Source organism: Lepisosteus platostomus, chromosome 4 (genome assembly GCF_059453375.1).
Source record: "Lepisosteus platostomus isolate fLepPlt1 chromosome 4, fLepPlt1.hap1, whole genome shotgun sequence".
Taxonomy (NCBI): domain Eukaryota; kingdom Metazoa; phylum Chordata; class Actinopteri; order Semionotiformes; family Lepisosteidae; genus Lepisosteus; species Lepisosteus platostomus.
In genome coordinates, this window is record NC_142614.1 from 13,538,727 (window position 1) to 13,559,953 (window position 21,227).

Sequence of the window (21,227 nt, forward strand, 5' to 3'; positions counted from 1 at the left end):
TTTACTGATTACATCAGCTGAAGAGGGTCCCATTTCAGGGGTGTGCTTTGCTCCAGGATGCCTGAGCTCAAGTCAAAGCTATTCATCAGTTCCTGTGAAAGCAGAGATCTTTTGTTGCTGGCCAGTGAGCGAGTAGTCATTCTTGGGATGTCAGTGTTAAGGCCCTCCTCTGATATGCTCAATGTCAAGAAAACAAGAAATGATATCACTCATTCTAGTTGTGTAGCCATTTTGGTTTTAGGAAATAGCTTAAATATGATTTAATAATGTGATTTTATTGTGTAAATGTACTGACCCTGTGGTCTCGTTCTGCTCACTTTAAAACAGCACAGTGGGCAGCTGGCTCTAGAGATGATTATTGCTGTTGGTATTTTCAGGATCTTTCTGAGCGATGGTGATAAATGTGGTATTTAGTACATCAAACACACAGCACCACACCTTAGAGCTTCTTAAAAAAACATAGCAACGAAACTTTATTTTGTAATTTGTGTACTCGAATGCGGGCTTGCAGTCCCGTGGGTGAAAAGCTGGACACAGAGATAGCAGGCTGCTTGCAAGGCTCGTGGTCGTACCAGCTGGACAAGTGTGCAGAGATCCTGTTTTTCCTCCCCTCAAGCCAGCTGCAGCAGCAGAGAGGCCATGAATTTTCAGAACTCAGTCCTAATGATCTGGAACCTACTGAGGCCCAAAACACAGAGAGGTTAGAAAAATAGAAAAAGCAAATATTTTATTGCATTACTTAATTACATCCATTCTTACAGAATTAGTTACATATTATAGATTGGTCAGTATATTTTACTAATTGTGTTTTTATGTGCCTATACTAGCCTTCATGGGTTTAATGATTCGTATTTAAGTTAACATTCCACAGACTGCTCGGTATCAGGAATCTACCAGTATGCCTGCGGGTGTAAATGTTTGAGTGTTTGTTAGGACAGGAGGTATTGCAGCTGGATGGACTAATACTCACTGGTCAGTCCAATCATTTGGTGGTTAATTCCAAATGGAGGAAGTGAGAAAATGAGAAAACCAAGTTTGATTGATACCTGTGGGCTAAAAAAGAAACTTCTTGTGAAACTTAACCAGCTGACTGCAATCAATCACACAGAGCTTGTACCATATAATGGTATCAGGTAGCCTTAGGGTATTTCCTTTCTGTAAGCATCCCCACCATTGACACTGTCCTTCTGTATTTATGAATTCTCATCTACTGTAGGTGTGCTTCTCATTTGTGGTGAAATGCTGTCCTCCCTTAGTCTGGGACAGACCTTGAAACTGCTCCTTATGAAGAGTTCCTAGTTTATCCACGCCAATCTTCTAATGTCTGATAACCAAGAATGTCTGTGATCTGAGATGAGGTATTGTTAAATGGTATCTTTTGTCAGCACTGGGTAATGATGATAATGTTAATATGGGTGTTCTGACCACTCTCAGGATTTAACAGACCAGTAACATAGGCTTGACTTTAACGCCAGTTTTATAGTACACAAATCAGATACTGTAGTGTATTTATTCATCACTGGGTTAACTGGTACATCTTGGACATCAGACGTAATTTCAACTTCTAAGCATTTCTTTGATCCACCTTTGTAAAATTCCATCTTGAAGTGTTACTTGCCTCACATACTTTTACATTGCATAGAGAGCTTTGTTGCTAGGGCATTTTTTAAACAGAGGACAGAATTTGTTGTTGAAGGAATATACATTTTGGGGACATTGCAGCTCCTAAGATATTACAAAATATTTTTAATAACAATTTCAAGTAATTTAATGTTTCTTACACCCTTTTCACATTTTCGTAAAATCCCTTATAAAATAGTAACCTTATTACATTTGAAATGTGTCACCAATGACAATATATATTCCATTAACCATGTACATAGAAACTCAGCGACCTTTAAAACTGACTTTGTTTTACAGCTCTTTGCCAGTTTCTCAGCGGTTAAAGGAAGCCACAGATAAGAGTGGATTTAGGCGGTCAATAAATGTTTTATCATGAGAAAGATGAGACAATATTAATACCTCCCCCAACCTCATTACTGAAGTAGATTAGCAATGTCGATTGTTACCTGAATAAAACAGGGACACGTTATCTATCTCGAAGCCTGTCTGGCTCCATATCAAAATCATTAGATTGTACTTCTTTAGAGAAATAAATATAAAAAGAGTTTGCTTACAGTGGAGGTTGCACACATTAGCCTGCAGGATCATTAGCTTTCTTAAAAGGGATTTCAGTGGCAACCAATACTGCCTGTTGTTATTCACCCCCTGGGAGTCCTGAATGGATTCTCCATGTTTCCAAGTACAGAAATCACCCTCCCCCCACCTTCTGCCAATTCCTGCCATTATCGCATCAATAGAGTTATCATTTTAAAACGCTGAAATGAAATTTACCAATGGGCAGCTGTAAGCCTGTGTAGGGACATAAAAAATGTTTATGACAGGAACAGGCTGTTGAGCCCATCAGGGACTGTCATTTTCCTCTGTGCTAAGTGATTCTTCTGCAGTCTCAGCCTGATATTTATAATATCCCACTACTTCAGCCTCCACAGTAAGATTTATATACAGTACATGTTGTTTATGTAGCACTGTGTGACGGATATGCAGTAGTATTTGATCAGGGCCCGTGGTAACCGTAGTCACCAAAAGTTAATTAATGATTGAAATCTGTTGCTTGCAGCTAAGCACTTTTTTCACTATGAAATGCTGGCCTGTGATTAAAACCAGTCACTAGTTTCAAAGCACTGATTTGATCATTCCAGCTTCCCCCTTCTCTCAGTTCCCTTGTCTCTGTCCATGTGACACCTAAACAGTTTCTGTTCCTGGGATATCTGCTTTCCTTGTTATACCCAAGGGAAAACAGTAAATCTAAAGATTAAGGATTTATTATAAACATGGCATTTTAAGGAACTTTCTTAAACATCTCTTAACGTTTTCTTAAATGAAATCTTGATTTTGAAAAAGATGAGACATTGCAAATTTCAGGGAAAAAAAAAACATCTCAGTGTTTCTACTTGCAGGTATTTGTTTATTCTTCTTACTCTGTATAACCGTTCACACATATCATGGTCTTAAGGAGAGTTGTTAGGAGGCTCAGATGTCAGCAGAAAAATAATTGTGCAGCTTTAGTTGTACCCAGACTCACTGCATCACTGCAACCCAGATGCATCAGGTTACACAATTGCCATTTGTCTTCCTTATCAGGATGAACTTGTCTTTATTTACACAATGGCACATTTCTGGAAGAAATTGGACATGAATTTGAGTCCTGTGTGAGTTCGCAGCTGTCTTCAGGCCCCTTGTGGAGCATAATTTGGATTCTGTCCTGTAAATGATTTTTCTCTGAGAAGACAGAAGAGTTCCTGCTCAGTGATGCAGTTCTTTTATGTTCTAACCTCCTTTCAAACACAGAGAGTGTGCTACCATAAGGTGCTATTGATTGTGAACAGAATAGAAAAAAATTGAATTATATTCTGTATAAAAGTGTGTCTAGTTTTGTTTTTACAGGACTTCAGGAGGACTTGAGATTAAGAAGACTTGTCATTGTTGATTAATAATGAAAGAGGAACTACAGTAGATATGGTCATAAAATGGCATGGGTAGATGCTTTCTGTTTATATGGAACTGCAGCTGTTTATTATGAAATCTGCTAAAAGTGGAACACTCATTTGGTTATTAAATTGTGAGGATGTAAAAATATTGGTTCACCAAGACATAACTGTTGGAAAGTGGAATGGGAATTAGCAGCAGCAGGTTGGTACTGAACACATTATGGCTCAGTGAATAAATAATGCCCAATGAACAGGTCTAAGGTTTGAACCCAGCCTCCTAGCAAAAGTCATTGATGATGTTGGCTAAACACTTCAAAAGCCCCATCTGGAAGAGCTGTTCATCTCTGTCTTGGTCATAGTGGCTGCCCTCTCTCTGGTCAGCCTGATGCCTGGTGACTGTAGTATGTCTGTAGAAGATAACTTAATGGAGATGTTTTCCTGGCAGCCTGGCTGCAGTGCCTGCAGTGTGCCTTTCAGCCTGTCAGGTACAGTTTAGACATATTTCTAATTTCCTGTAGCTGCTTTACATTTCAGATGAGTCTCAGGGAAGAGCAGACAGTTGGCGTGTGGTGTGCCATTAGTTTTCTCCGAATAATCCAAATGAAAAAGATGATCATGAGTAAGGAGGACAGTGTAACATGCGTTGGCTCAGCTCCATCTCCTTCAGAAACACTTGGCGCCTTAATTTGCAAGAAACAGGTCAGCAGATTCAAAGAATTACATTCTACCTAAGATACTGGCCTGGTTGCTACTAATTATCTGATCTAGGAAAAAAGTAAAGCGTGGAAGGGCAATGGACACCTATTCCAGTAGTTCCCAGTGAGACCCTACCTTAATGACTGAGTTGATGTAAGGTAAATCCTGTTTATTTCAGATATTCTTGTGCAATATTTCAGATATTCTCGCGACTTGTAATCGCAAGAGTATGCTGCCTTCCTGCAAATGATTGATATTTTTTTGGAATTAAATAAAATATACTGTAGGGTGAGTCACGAGCTTCAATTATTTATGGCCACAATGTTTCATAAATGAGGTCAATTACTTTCTGTGTCAGTGAACAATACCATTTCTCCTGCCTTCACGCCCTGGCTTTCTCACTAGAAACTGCACATTGAGGAGCCTTGGTGTGACTGTAAATCCACCTCTGCTGGTATGAGCAAAATTCTCACGGCCAGTGCAAGACCAGCTAGGAGGTACTCCATTCTTTGGATTCCAGTTAAATATGTGGCACACAGTAGCTTCCTGATAGCATATCACCTGTATTTATTTACTGGAGTCTTGAAAGGAGTTTTGTTCACCCGTGTTAGTGTGATGCTTAACTGTTTTTTATTCTGCTTTCTTTGACCTGCTTTTGCCTTCATGCGTGTGTCTGAGGTTGTTTACAGAGAATATGTGTTTTTGATCTGAAGAAGTGCAGATGTTGGGATGATTTCTTTCTAAACACAGCCTTGGAGTTGCTCTTTTTGTTTCTTCTGCCTTGTTTGTTTAAAAATGTGCATTCTCTTTGATTCTGGAGCTCAGCTATTTATATTTTGCGATTTGAAGTTCTGCTCAGGCCTTGCGGATGCAAAGTAGAATACTGGGAGAGTGGGGCCATGCTTCTGCTGGGGGGCAGAAGATGGGGGTGTTTTTACAAGTGGTGGATCAGACACCCCACCCAGAGTTTATCTTTCTATAAATACTATTGTCAAACTCAACATTTAAATGAGCCAAATCAGCTAAAAATAACCCCTCTCTGAATATAAACAGATCTGTGCAAGATCCTCAGAGACGTGGAGTGCTGATTGACGTTCTCTCATGATCTCATCTGCTAAACCCCTCTGAAGGTGTGGCTTTTCCACAGAGACCAGCTCGCTGGGAAATTCATAGCAGTGTTAAAGCAATGCATCGTAAACACTCGCGTGTGATCGCTTCCATCAATTGTAATCTCTTTGTACAAGGCACTTCATCACAAACTGTAAAGGGTAATTTCAGAAAGCGAATAAATGTATTTTAAAATGTTTGTGATCTGGAGTTGACAAACTCATTTAAAGGTGATCTTGGCCCTGTGATGCAAATACTTCCAAAGGTAATTAAGCAGTCACAAATGAAGTTTTACGATTAGACGTTTTTCAAACTAGGTGTTGCCCTCCCCATGACGTGAAGCTAAGTAAAATTAATGGCCTTCAGCATAATACAGATTTCAGGTGAGACAGCTGTGAAAATGAGGGCATACTTGCAACGTCTTAATTAATCACAATTTCCAAAAAAGTTTTTAAAAATAAAAATAAGGTGAAGAGCTAGTCAAAGATGAGGTACAACTCGGGCTGCAGTTTTTATTTTTCAGAAGGAGAGTGGTGGTGGTTGAGACTTGCTCGAAAATGCTGGTTCTGGGTCTGGGTTTGACGCTGTCATAGAGAGGAGCCGTTCACAGAGCTGCTCCGTTGCACTGCAATTCAGTTGAGACTCAAAGCTTAGTTTGAATTTAAAATGTATATTTTGAATATTAATTATTGATTCACTATACAACTTAGCAGGGATTAATAATTGATGCTGCAGAAGACTGGCCACATGCAGGTTCCCTGGTCTCATGAGTGACCGCGCCCTACCCAAACGCTGGTAATCTTTTTCCAGGCCAGCGCTTGCGGTGAGGGGTCAGTGTGTGCCCACAGGCAAAGGAATCATATGTGCCAGCCAAGAAAATGGAATTTAAAAAGTATTGAAATTTTCTTAATATGTAAGGCTGAACTACACTTGCATTTTCAAATACAAGGATCCCAGCTTCAGTTTAAAATGTCAGGTGTTATTATCATATGCAATAATGAGGAACATTTTAAGTAGAAATATAATCTGTTCTTTCAGCTTTGTTTACCAGATGAGCAATTTCACACATGCTTTTATTTTGTGAGCCAAAAACGATGTTTTAAGACTACACATTCTAAATCTTTGAGCAAAACCACACAAAGATTTGGGGCTTTGTGAAAGGTGGGCTCAGATTACTCCAGCACTCAAGGCAGAAAGAAACAAACAAATATTCCTAAAAAAATCGAAATTGTCCTTTGGGGACACTTGTCTTTTTATTATTATTTCCATTGGCTTTTCTCCTGCTCTGTTCTCACTGAGCCTCCCACAGAAGTAGAGCTCTCCCACGGCTTTCTTGGTACCAGAATTTCAGGAGGGTTTTTTTTTTCCTTTTTCTTATGCCCCTGCTTTTAACAGCATCCTCTGGCAAAGCGCAAAAACGCTTTAACAATCACAAGAATCGTCAGCTGCATCCCGATTCGTCTGCGGCCTCTGTCTTGCTACACAGCATTTAAATTTTGCATGAGTGCTAAGCTGGAGTCTGGGACGCATTACCACAGCGCATTACGCCCCAGATCATAAGGGAAGCAGTGTAGATCTCCTGAACCTGAAATAAACAGCCAACTGATTTTTCCCCTTTCTTTTCCTGTTCTGAATGACTCGAACATGGATAGATGTAGAACACAGACCTCTGGCAGGTTTCTGCGACCCCGTTAATTCACTCGAGCGCACATGCCACATCTAGACAAAAGGCATCGTGCTTTCCGAGGAGCAGGAAGGAAAGAGCAAGCCACAGCAAAATCACAGCGTGGCTTCTGCACTTGCATGAGGGGATTGTTCTGATTTTGGGTGGTGTGATCCCCTGTGCCTCACATGTCCTGCTCCACTGACCAGCCTGCACATGTGTTTTGGGCCCTGTGCTGTGTGACTGGGAGAAGGGCACTAGAGAGTGAGCTGAGCTGCACTGCAACATCAGCCGCCTGCTAATGGAAACCTAACCTGACAGAGAACCTAACCTGGAAACAAAAGAATAAAAGGACTTGATATGTAACCTTTATGTAAAAGGTTAACCTATGGAAAACAGAAGATTGTAACAAAAGTAAATTCAGTTCTGTTGAATTGTAACAAATAAAGTGTTAAGCAGAAGTATTTCAACCTATAAAATGTAAGAACTGTACCACTCTTCTACCTCTCAAAGGGTACCTGTTTCAGCTCTGACGTTCCTGTAGGACTCATGTACACAGTAATAGCTCAGCTTGCCAGCAGTGCCAGCTGGTGTTCGATGCAATACAAGCTGGCTTGAAAAAGTCAAAAACTGACTTTTGCCCCGTCTGTCTTTAAGCATGTGTCATGGTGAAGCAGTGGGGCCATTTCATCATGCAGCGCTGTCTGCAGAGATGACCCTAGCTGTCCTTGTGTCCCGACAGGGCTGGTGGTTCGGGAGGCGAGCATCGAGATCTCCCGGCAGCAGGTGGAGGAGCTGTTCGGCCCAGAGGACTACTGGTGTCAGTGTGTGGCCTGGAGCTCGGCGGGCACCACCAAGAGCCGCAAGGCCCATGTTCGAATCGCATGTGAGTATCAACAGACACCCCAGGAGACACAGCATAAGGGGTGTCACCGTGGTGCAGTAGAATGAGTCACAGCGGACATTGATAAAATCGCCACTATATGACTAATCAGCAAATTTCCGTAGGATTGCAAAATCTTACTATTGTGGAGAATCGTGGTTTGCTGTTAAAAAAACAGGTACAGAGGCATCTATATTATATAGAATAAAACAGGGATTCTTGAGTGGGACTTGAATCCTATTTGTGGCACCAGATGACTGTGGATCAGACATTGTAGACACAATAGCATCAGAAGTCATGGCTATCGGTAAGGGTCATGACAGTCCTGTGCCCAGCCGTAAGGCCTAGGCGCTGGCTTTGAGGTATGGAATCTCATTGCTATCAGAAGCACATACAGGTGTTTTGCTGTTTTATGAGTGCCATTCGTTCTCCTACTTGATGACATCCCACAGACAGTACTCTGTGTCCTCCTGAGCATGGTAACATTTAAGTTAATTGCAGAAGTTTGATTTCTGTATTTACACATTTAACTTGTTTGCAATTTACAATAGAGGGCTGAGAGATAGCAGCACAGGGCACTTTCAAAGGTTTCAGCAACGAAATTATGAGTAGGACGCTCTCTTTAAAATAGAGTTGTTCAATGAAACACAATCCACTGTAAGAAAAACAGCAATCGTGCTTAAAGTAAGGTTTTTATTTTTTCTTTAGCAAACCAAGTGAAAAGAATAAACAAGCGTATGAAAGTGTGGAAATAATTCAGGAATTCTTTGTAGCCACAAGTATACAAATATCTTTTTTTCCATCTTCTGACTCTCCTGCTAAAAATGAAAATCACTTTTGAAAGTACCATATTTTGACTTAACATATTTTCTGTGTTCCTTTGGTTTGATTGGTAACACCATTTCACTGCTCAGTGGTTACAAAAAGCAGATTTTTGTGTGCAGTGCTGTAGGTAGTCCATAGTCACATAGTCCATAGTTCTTCATCAGGGTTTGATTTATACTCTTTCACTTTAATTCTGGGAAAATTGTATCAGCCCTCCCTCTGGAAGGCTAGATTAGTATAAAAAGTGAGTGCACACTGCAGTATTTTTTATTCTTGTGGATTCATGCAACAGTAGCTGTAAATTGATGATCAACATTGATTTTTGGAAGCCCAATTATTGATTTCAGTTTTCAGGCTAAAATGTCATCCACTGTGCGAACAGAATATCCTCAGCATTACAGTGCAATACAATACAGTATAGATTTATAAAGCGCTTCTTGTGTAAACCGCCCCAAGGTACGCTTTAAAAATCCACTACAAAAGTCTTAGTAAGTGCATGTTTTTCATAAGAGAAAATGTATATATATATCCACGGCAGATCTACAGTATGTGAATAGTGCGGCACATTCCACATTCTGTAGTCTGCTGCCTGTTCTTTAAGATAGATTATTAGGAATAGTCACAAAGTAATGCAGGTCTGGTCTAGTCAGGCCTACAGCAGAGGACACTGAGCTCCCAAGACCTCCCATCATCTAGAGTTCTGGTCTCTGGGGGGCTGACCCCCTTCAAGGTCCCTGAACTACTGTGCAGATGTAAGAGCAAAAAACAGCCGATTACTGCCGGTCTGACACCTTTCCTCTGTTGCTGTATTGAGTGTTACATTTATTACTTGCTCCAGCTGTCTCAGTGGGAAAGGGAGACCTTTAGCTCCCTGTGCCCAGCAGGAGTATTTTACCTTGTGCTTCGCTGGATTTAAAGGACCTGTTTCCTCTGTACTTTTGATAGTGTTTGGTGTGGTTGTGTCTTTATCTCCTAGCCATGTTTGTTTGGAACTTAAAAAGATATGAGTACAAATCTTAAGTCTGCAATCTCAGTTGAATAAATTCATGATTTAAAAATAAACTGATGTGAATCCCACTTTACATCGAGAAGTGTCCCGTCACCAAACAGCAGACAGTTAATCCCGACAGACCTCATGTCTTTCCTGGTTCTCCTTAAATGTCTCCCATCCCAGCACTGACTAGACCCAGCCTGGCTGAGCTTCTTAAAACTGATTAATTCAGGCTATAAGCTTTACTGTCAGCTTACCGACAGACCAAAGTTATAAGAATTAAGAAGTGCAAATTACTTTACAATTTCCTTTAATGGAAATTATATATATTGTATATTTGACTGCTGTTGTGTTCACAGTGAAATTTCTTCATTAATGGGAACTCTTTTCAAATGCAAAAAATAAGATGAACTGAGCAGAACAAGAGTAGTTAACACACAGGAAAATTAGTTTAACTGTATTATTGCACCTGTGAAAAATCACAGGTTTATCACTGTAAATCTTAAAAAGAGTGCTTTCACTCCAAGAACAACTAACTGATTTATATTGCAGTGTCCACCGAAATTCAGTTAAAGCTGATCGGTTTATTAGCTTCCAGCTCAGTGCAGCAAACAATTACACTTATCCAACCAGATCTAATTAACTTTAGAAACGGTTACAATCTATGTGAAATTAGCAATTTTGTCTCAAATAATTCATTACAGATATTTTCAACTCCAATTAAACTTAAAATATAATTAAATCTAATTATAGATTACATGCTCAGGTTCAAAGAAACTAGAAAAGAAAGACAGAACTATTGCAAAATTATTTTTAAAGTATAACTTAAGCTTTTTGAAGCTGTAGCATCTAGCTGTAGTATAACCATTATAACAGTAATGGCCTGGAAATCTTATATGTTTTGTTTTTCAGCATGTGACCAATAACAGCATAAAGATAAGCAGAGTTGCCATTTGCAAATAAACACAGCCTTCAGACAGTACTTAAGGCACTACATTTTTCCCAGATATTTTCAATGAATACAATGAATTTAAGATTTGGTCAAATTGCTTCCTTAAGTAAAATGTATGGGCATGTGTGTCCAATTATTTTAAAGCTGTGTGTCCATCTACTTGTGACAGTCAAAGCATTCTAATACTAAACAACTCAAGAGCAGGCTTGCGTTTGCAAATATGTTAGCATATGAAAGTAATTCGGCTAAAGCAACAAAGATAAAACAATTGATTTACGGTCTTTTAAAGCTCAGAGAGGTTAGCAAGATTGCCAACTTGAACTTCGAGGAGCCTTAATGTTCATATACCGTGCATATACCATTCAAAACACCTGAAACTAACAGGTGAACCAGGACTGTGCCAGTACACTTCCAACTGCTCGTTACAATCTCACACATTTTACAAGTTATTCCGTCTATAAAATAAAAAATCCACTTAGCCCTTTTTCTCCAGATTCTGTTCTCAAAGTGTGCACATCAAAGGCTCTTGACTGCTATTCCCCCACTGATTTCGGGGGACATTACCCCAAATCAAGCAGAGTTCCACAACACAAAGAGATAAGGAATTGGACAAGTTGACAGAATTCACATGCCAAATGTGCCTACAATGTCCGCATTGTGGCTTTCCTTTGATCACAGTTTCCTACTCTGACTGCATTTATTTATCAGTCTGAAGCATTACTTAGCTCATGATTAAAATGTCTGTTTAAGAGAGGGCATGGTTTCCATTAACTCAGGGCCGAGCCACAGCACATTTGCTCAGTAACATTAGCAGGGAATGTTTTAATCCATAGACCTTACAGCAGTTTGCGCAATTTATTTTTATTTAAACCGGAGTGCACCACTGCTCATTCAGCCCATGAGAAAAACATTTATTTATCATCTGTAGAAATCTTATTACACCTGATTATACAAAGTGCTGCTCTCGCTGCTGAAGTGGGAGGTGGAACCAGAGGTGCAGCTCCTAAAGGCATTGTTGGCAGCGCCCCAGAGTGCTCCACATGTAATGGCTTTGTAATCCGGCCAGCCATGGAAAGGCACTATCCTCTCAAGTCACCCATAAAGTCGCCCTGACTGGCAGTCAGAAAATTGCTCACATTAGATTGCTGAGACTGTTAGGAGGCAGATATTTTGAGGAAACGCATTCCTAAGTGCCCAGGAACCTGGAGAGCAGGTGTTTTTTGTTTGGCCCTGACTTTTGAGTTGTGGAAGCTGGGCGTCTAGATCAGTGCCAGTGTTCGGACCCACCCACCTTCCTCTCTAGGGGGAAATGCCCACGGCCCAACAGCAAAACAAGGTTTACAGTGGTGTACTTGTGGTTAAGTGTACCTGTAGATGGCGCTCTTCCCACTCCAAACCAAAGCCCGGGTATGGTGACCAGGGTATCCACTCTTTTGTCTCTCTTTTCATTCTATTGGAGAAGTAATTTCTCTCTTGTCTGCCTAAGGTTCTGTGCATGGGGGCCATCACAGATCACACACGTGGGCGCTGCATTGCAGTGGTGGATAAAGGCTACATACAACATACTTGTGTATGTACAAGTATCAAGGGATGCTTTGAGATCCCCTGGGATGGAAAGCTCTAAACAAATTCAGTGGATTTTCATAGGCATTTAAGTCTTTAATTTTCAATCCTCTGTGGTACTGTTTCTTTATTTTGTCTTTTTTTTCCTGAAGACTTGTTATGTCAGTGCGTGAGTTAAGTGATTTTTACATCTAACACATTTTCTGATTATATTGAATGTGTAGGATCATGTGCATCAGGTGACAGAAATGTAAATTATTCATCCTCCAAATGGATGGCTAAGCTTGAGTTTTACATTTTAAGGGACTGATTTAGATTCAAATCCTGTTGCTTTATTGCAGTCATTTCTTTATACTTCATTAACACATGTATTGAAAAGGCACATGCCTGCCTATGTCTATTGTGTATAGAGAGTTGAGAAGAGGTGCACACTGGTGATTCCACAGGGTTATCTGTACTGATCCTAGATGGTGGCACTCTGAAATTTATGCAGATGCAAAATGGCTTTGCAAGAGCTCCACAAAGTGACAGATTCCATGGCTGTTAATTTTACACACCCTGGACTAGGAGGAGATCTTGAGAAGTCACACACTCTTAGCGTACGCCAGCTAGTTTTCAGCTCCATTAGAAAATACTTTCAGCACTTGTGATCAGTGAGCGTGTAATAGAATTACCAGAGACGTAAATTCAGAGAGTGAAAATGCGCTTCTCAAACGAGCAGCCAGCATTTGTTAATGCAAGGTCAGCTGTGTGTCGGACGATGTGTAGCAACATTGATGGGATGAGAGATTTCTCTAAGCAGCCAGCCTGCAATGTCACTACTCAGTCTCTGCTGCTCTGAAATCTCCAGTCATGCGGACATACTAAGGACTCTTTCTCTCTGGCAGTGGAAATTGATGACAGCAGACAGCTGCTAAGAACACAATAGTGAGTTAGCTAAAATCAGAAGAGTAAAGATGAGGGAAAAAAGGCAAATAATTTTCTGTGTACTAATCCCATCCAGAATTGAATTTAACCAATTAATTCCACCTACCAGGTGCTTTTGAAATCCTCCTGAGACAGAATTAGTCCTAATGGATCATTTCAAAATTCTAGATCTAGCAACGGTTTCTGCATAGTCTTTCAGTCTCCAGGGTGGGTCTTCCTGTCCTCTAGATCCTGCAGTCCTGATCTAGGAGGTGTAGACGGAGCAGGATAGCGCAGAAAAGTGCCAGATTCCTAGAGTCAGGGAAAAATTAACTTGTGTTTTATTTTGGATTATATGTATAGAAACCTTAAATGCTGCCTTTTTTCACATTCAAGACATTTAAGCAATTAAAGGCATTTAGAGTTCTCATACACAGGCATTTGTGTGAGGTTTTTATTTCTTTAAAAAAAAAACAGCTGCGGGTTCTTAATTTTTAATTCAAGAATGATAGCGGTGTGTCCTCCTGCATTGGAAAAATCTGTGAAAAAGGTATGGAGATGACTATGAACTGTTCTTCGGAGAGGCTGCTTTAATCCTCTACAGCCGTCATCCAGTTCTCAGGAAACTTGTCTGTCGTGTGGCTTACAGACTGAACCCTCAGGGAGTATCGCACTGAAGGACATTTTTCGTAATGCTTGACTTCTTTTCTGCTTGTAATGTTGTAATTAAAAAAGAACATGTCCATCACTTCAGTCCTACTTGTTTAAGCCCTGTATCAGCTGAATCTCCTGTAATGTTACTCTTTGCTATTGGTATCTTTATTTACATGTACTTACATTCCCTACCAGCTTAAATTATTAGATCTTTACATCATATATTTGATGTTATACCTATTAATTGATTTGGCTTTTTTCTACTGTACATCCGGTGCAACTTCAGTTTAATAGTATTATTGTATTGTGGGTTTGAACATTAAAAGCTCAGTTCTAAAACTGTAACTTTGTGGAATACCAAGCAGAGTTTTTGCTTCACCTCCCATCCTTCCTTTGGCTACACCTGTTTTTCACTGTATTTGCCTTTTGTTTTTAGTGTGTTTGTTTTGCGTTTACAGATAATATTGTAATGCAGTTCACACTGATCATCACACCAAAGAGAGAAAATAAATGAAGAGGAGAGAGGAAAAGAAATTGAATGTACAGTATGGAAGTGAGTGTAAGAATCAGGAAAAAAGATGAGAGAGAGAGAGTGACAACAAAAAAGTATTGAAGTTGTCCTTCAAGGTGTGGGAGGGGTTGGTAGAGGGGGAAAAAAGGAAAAGGAAAAAAAAAGAATAGAAGGAGGTGAGCAATATAACACAGTTCAAGAAGCGGAAGCAGTCTGTTAAGTTACACAAAAAACCGTCAGTCAGAAACACTGGACAGTTGTGGCTGTCGAGGCTGTGGTGACACTTGAGTTGAGGGATTGAAATGGACTCTCTGTACCTGCAGCAGATTGGAAATAGGTGAGAGAGTGAATAAGGTGAAAGTGGCGGTCAGGCTTGGAGAGCCTGCCACTCTACATCTGCAGCTGTGCTGCTGTCTCTTTGACTTTGGTGTTGCTGTGAGGCTCCTATGAGCAGCCTAACCAGGCGAGTACCTGGCACTGTGACACTCAGTCCACATGCACCCCCTGGCTTATTCTTATGAACACACTGCAGGGCTAACTTTACCCAAGATCAGAAAAACCTGCTGAAAACAAGGGGGAAAGAAATAGACAAACAGATGAGCACACAGGAGGTGGCGGGAGCAACGTCCTGCCTTCTCTGTGGGTTTGCAGGATGAGCTGAATGGCCTCCTCTCCTTGGTAGGCTGTGTTAGAACCAGTTAATACTGTGGTAAGGAGTTATTTTCTTGATAAAAGAGAGAAAAGGTTGTGCTGAGATCTTTTAAAATCAGAAAAAAAATGTTCCAAAAGGAGAGAGCAAAGGAGCAAAAAGGATCCTTTTTCATCCTGACAGAGCCTGACTTCAAACCAGGCTCCCAGCGTAGTCTCTGCTGACACTGATAGTGCTGCCTTATCACATTACTGACCACCTGGCTTGCAAAGACAGTCTGAGTCAAAAATTATTTGTGAATAAAATCTGTCTTGAAGCAAAAACAACATTGCCAGGAAAAGCTCTAGTTGGATCAGGAGTAATTGGGATGGCTCTGAGGCAGAGTCGTGTGTGGAAGTGGGCTGACTGACAATGACACAAACAGGCATTTAGAGGTAAAGGCTGCTGTCACTGGCTCTGTAAACAAAGCAAAAGTGGTTTCTAGAGACGTGCTGGGTTCTTGAAATATTATTAAACGAGTGCTTTTTTTATTGGTTTATTCAGAAGCAAATTGGTGGCATTCTTCAGGAAATTGCCTACTAGCTTGAATGTTAATGGAAATTTACTCATAACAAACAGGAAAGGGCTTGAAAATTATCCCATCGTTTTTGCACACCGTGCATTAGGAATGAGTCAGGGAGAGTGGATAGGGGGGTAACATACTATTTTCTATTAATTTCACAAGAGGGAGATGAGATCAATTCAGGTGGGAAACTATTAACTTGTATCATATGAGCTTTTGGGGCTTTGAAGTCTGTATTTGCTTGTTCTAATATTGCTAAATTTGTCACTCAGACAGTTAGCTTTGCCCTCTGCAAACAGTAGCTCAGTTTGTGCTCAGAGGTGCCAGCCCTGTGATAAAATGCAGCTCAGGGGTCTTTAAACGGAGAGGGCAGATCTGGCAGACGGGACAACGCCTGAGTGACTGAGAATAGTAAAACACACCTGTTGGGAAATCGGTAACATGTGAGAGTCAGTTGACTTGATGTATGAGAATAAAGTCCTTGGAATATAATTGAGTCTCGGTTTTGGGTAAGAGCTGCAAGTGGAATTTCAGGACCTGATTTATCAAGTAAGTTTGGAATAGATTTTACCACAGCTATTGCAAGAAACCATAATTATTTGGAAATAAAAGAGTGTCTCGAGGTGGTTGCCACATAAAATGGAAGAGAATCTACCAGAGTGCGTGTGAATTAGTCAGTGCTCTGTGAGGAGAAATGAAAAGAGCTACTTTGCCGGATGAGTAAAGAAAGGAATTAAAACGTATCTCCACATGCTCCTAGCAAATTACAAACCAAAGACCTGATGGTGTGTTCACATAGAGTAGAAATATTTTCTTTCTCAAAAAAAGCCAGATAAAGCCAGTACCTTCGTAATTTGCAATTTGTGGACAGATGGTCTCAGTTGAATGCAGGCTTTACCCAGGTTGTGTACTGCTGATCCAGGACTAGTACAAAGTTTTTTTTTTATTGCAAAGGTAATTTTCATGTGACAGAAGGGCTGTGATTTCCTGACAGGTAATGTACGTTTGGTTGTGGAAGTCTGGAACAAGCTACTCAGCCATGCTGTTCCAGTTTATTATAATTGTTCCTGGTAGACCATATCCAAATAACCTAAAAACTTAAAAATGTTGTAGAGCTCTAGAACTGCTGGTATAACTAATAATAATGATATTGATAATAATATCGGATGTTTTAAAATATTGCAGTTTCACAGTCTATATAACATAAACATTTAATAATAATGCCATGGTTTAGATGTCTTGGCTTCCAAAGTTTTAGAAGGGAATCAATGATGCTTAGAGCCTTTGACGTTTTTTTCCAAAATTAGGAATGCACTTAAGAAAACTTTAAAATAGACTTCTGCGTTCCCACAGCAGTGCAGTGTGATTTCTTAAGAAAATCAATTGCTTAGGCACATAAGCAAACACACACAAACTCGCATCATGCAGTGTTCTGTGCACCCTAGTGTTCAGGGGTTTTTGTGTTCTAAAGACCTCAGTTCCCACACAGTATTTCATGGTATCTTGGTTTACAAAGACTCTGTTAAATCTCACCCCAGGTGATAGAATATGTTTCTAAGGCAGGAAAGACCTGAAACCTGACTTCTTTTTCTTTGGGCTTGTCCTTAAAATAACCATGCAGCGTCCATATGTAGGACAAATTCTATTATTAGCTGTAGTAGTGGATAAATGTGAGAGGAGACTGGAGACTGGGCATTCCAATACAATTAAATGTATACATCTTTCAAACATAAACGCACAAGTCACGTTTTTTCTGATATGTCCGTTGTCCTCTTCCAAACTAGCCTCACCAACCCTTTTTCCTGTTTATGTGACAATAAATTCAGTTTGTTGATTTTGTCATGCTCACTGTCATTAAGGCAGTTTTTCCCATAGGTGGGAATCCGGTGCTGAACAATAATTGGGCACTAGTTACAGTATATTAGACTGCAGCTGAGAACGTGTTAAAGAAACTTAACCACTTACAGCTTCATCAGTTCACATGATCTGGCTAAATTCATTAAGCTCATCAGTTTCATCATCCACACAGGCTTCATCCGTGGCTCGTGGTTTGCACCATGTTGCAGAGGCTGTCATGCGGACTTCTGTAGGGTCCAGTTCATGCCTCAAATATTCATTGTGGCTCCAAACCGACAGAGGGTATCCAGGGCAACACTGTTCCATTTTCATCTTGCAAGGAAACTATTGTCACTCAAGCAGTACTGAGGACATTTCTTGGAGTGTTGTCTTGTCAGGGTCAGGTTGAGCACCAGTCAGGGCAGAAAGAGAGACCCAGGTAACAGTGTTATACACATATGCTGGTAAGTCAACATGTAATAAGAACATTATTGGATTTTTGCACTATTCTTTATGTTCCAGGAGTGCGGAAAATTGAAGAGGCTCTCTTAGTTTCTCCTTTTGACAGATTACCGCACTGCATTGCTTACATCATGACAGCGCTGCGAGTCACATTTATTCTGGTCTTCTCAGAGACGATTACCAGTAGCCTGGCTAGTACACATTTAGATTGATTAGAAACAGTGGCTGGCCTGATTGTCAGTGGGAAGCTTAGGCAGTGGCTGCAGTTTCACTCAGAGGGCTGGATCTGACCCAGATGACTGGGCCTTAGTCAGAATCTGTCTTTCTCTTTCACTTTGTTCAGAAGCGTGGAAGGAGCTGAGTCCCACTCTGTTCTTTTCTCCTCTTTGTGGAGTCTAGAGAGACCCATTGAAATCAATCCTAGTTTCACTGAAACTAGGGGGACTGAAACTTTTTCTTACTCTTTGTTTTAGATTTGAATAATTTGTGTTTTCTTCTTTCTTAGAGCCTAGAAAACAAATTTCTTATGTTTTAGAACCTAAAAGACAAGGTGCTTGAAGTCATGCATGTTTGATTCAGCCAAGGCTGTGTTGAGACAAAATTCAGTCTAATCTAAAGGAGGAGCCCTCACATCCGTTTTCATCTTCACAGTAATTATGATTAAAATAAAATTAAAATGTTATTTCATTTGGCTTAATTACATAACTTATTCTTTAAAATACTTAATCTACTTCTAGTTTAATTCAAAATGTACAGTATTTTCACCTCCTTCAGGAAATTTTGATTTGCTGCAGGGTCCAACATAACAAGCATCACCAACAAAGGTCAGGAAGAGCACCATTTCATGAAATATATATTGAGTGAAAGTTATGTTCTGAGAGAAGTGCCGATTGTTGGATCAGTCAAAGTTGCAAAATTAATATGAAAGTTACATCAGGAAAGAGGAATCCAGAATGATGCTAAATATAACACGCCAACTTTGAAGTTGGAGTCACAATTCTGAGGCCGACCCCGAATCTAAGCTCTAGTCTCTCAAGAGGCAGCTCTAAATAACATAACAACAGTGAGGGCAGTATGAGTTAGAATTTTGTAGCCTGACGTCTGTTTTTAGGATTCTGTAATGTGTGTGGCTCTGGATTAAAGTAGGTTTGCACTCTCTCATGTGATTTAGGGAACCATTTAGGTTGCTAAATCAGGGCTTTCCCATTAAAATGAGCTGTCTAACCTCTGTAAATGTGATTGAAAAGTGTTTGAAGAAACGGTGCGCGAGCTTCATTCTTTTCAGGAAGATGTTATCTCTACGACTGCTCTACAGAAACTGGAATATGTTTCTAATGACCTGGAAAGACTGCCTTCCGTGACTGCTGCCTTAATCGCCGGCTGCCTGCAGCTCTTTCCTTCAGCGCTCACCTATTTAATCAGCTTGAAAGAAAGGCTTCTTATTAAATCAACAACAACAAAAAAACTTGACTTTCTGATCAAGGTTGATCTGTTGGTGCTGACTTCCTTCCCTGTCCGGTTGGATATCGGAGTACTGACTGAGACTGAACATGTGCCTCAGGTCCAGGGAGGGAGGGAATTAATCTTTCGTTGACAGTTGCCTTGCAGTTTCAGGATGCCTCTGGTTTCCATCCAGTCTGACGTTTGATAAGTGTTCTTTTTCAGAGCTCTTCATTACTCACCACTGAATTAGCTCTGCCCAGGAGGCGTCTGAAGTCTGTCCCTCGTCGCCCTCCACAAAGATGAGACAGGATATCCCCCGGGTGTCTCAGCAGAAACAGATTAAACAACTGCAGTCTTCAGCACTGAACACTCCTACTGTACCTCTCCTGCTCGTCCAAGAGACATTGCAGAAGAAAGCACACGGGTGGAATCAGTGACAGACTCATTCAGAGCAATGAAAGGAATTACTGTGTCGTTAAGGCAAAAACACAGCACACTATTCCAAAAGCAATCCCAATAGAGATTAAAGTACAGAAAACAGAACATTAAAGTACTGAAAACCAATTCTTAGTGTGCAATATGTTTGTGGGGCCTTTACATCATTTGTGTCTGTACACATTCTGTACCAGTGTGTGGTACATACCTGCAATGAGTACAGTTATCTACAAAGTTAATGGGTTTGCTAAACCCTAGCAAAATACTATTTTCACCCTAGATGTAGTGATCCTTTTACAATACTTAAAATAGTACATTCTCTGTTCAGCCTGTATATAAATGAGACCTGCTTCAAAAGTCAACTAGCTGTACTAAATTTGATACTTTATTTTTCAGCCTTGCAACAGACAATGCCAGGGTTCAGTGAATATTTTGATTCAGTAGTTGAATTAAATGTGACCACACTTTTATCATCTCATGTAATTAGCTTTCTGTTGGGGTAGAGTGCATTGATTATGTTCCAGCATCTCCACCTGGTTTTCTGGGCACATTGTGATTTAATCTGTGTGTAACAATCTGCTACTGACCTTGGACACCTTTTCCCTTGTGGGTTCGGAGGGGAAAGGACTTCATTGTTGATTTTGTGGAAGCTTGTTTTCTTTGTTGTTTTTAAAATAGAATCAGATCATATCAGCTAAGTGCAGGATATATAATACACACTCACAAGTTACACATAGCAAGTTCTGTCAATTGGCCAAAGATAAGGGCTTCTATTCTGCTCCTCAGTTACTGGGGCATCACTGAGATCAGGCCAGAGTGTTGCCTTTTGCAGTTTTAAACCTTCACAGTTACTTTCAGAGTTCATGGGATCAGACTGTGTCTTGGAGCATAGATCTTTAAGAATAACCATGTTAATATGAATGTCGATTGTAGAGAATGGGAATCAATTGTAATAGCTTTTAACTGATCAACAAATATTTTAACTGCTAAGTGCATTTAAACTGCAACTTGTAGCAGAAAAAAGGTTTGTATTTGTTGTTTGTAATTTTAAGTGTTATTTTAAAGCAGCACAGCATTATTATTTTAACAGTAAATATAGTAACTTGTGAAAACAACATTATTTTTATCATGTTTTTTGTTTGCTGGTTTGTTTGTTTGAAGCTAATGGGAACTTAATATGAATGAGTACAACATTCATTATGAATGACTTTTTTGCACAAGAAAGCAAAAAAGGTCAGATTTCTTGGGAAGCCCAGGTTTGCTTCAACAAAGTCTCCTGAGACGCTGCAATTCAATACCGCTCTGTGCCAGTTTTCAGGATACAGGAATTTCGCCTTTTGCGTTGATGATTAATAAAAGACATTCTTGTCTTCAGTGCCTGGAGGGACCACATGTGAGTGCACTGCAGAAACAAATTTAACAATGATTTAAATTTAAGGAGAAATAAACGTTTTAAAAAATCGGATTACATGCTTTACAGAAATAAGTCATGTACGTTCTGACATCTTTTGCTTGAAGTCTGAGGTCTGTGCCTGTGT

The 21,227-nt window shown here is 40.1% G+C and overlaps 1 protein-coding gene across 2 annotated transcripts in view; it reads left to right on the plus strand.

Moving 5' to 3' along the window:
- LOC148672748 (netrin receptor UNC5C) overlaps positions 1-21,227 on the plus strand; it is a 177,983-nt gene that overhangs the window by 98,167 nt on the left and 58,589 nt on the right. For both annotated transcript variants that reach the window (XM_088628611.1, XM_088628612.1), the window contains exon 3: positions 7,760-7,903. In XM_088628611.1, coding sequence (XP_088484737.1) covers positions 7,760-7,903 — 144 coding nt within the window. The remainder of the gene's footprint in view (positions 1-7,759; positions 7,904-21,227) is intronic.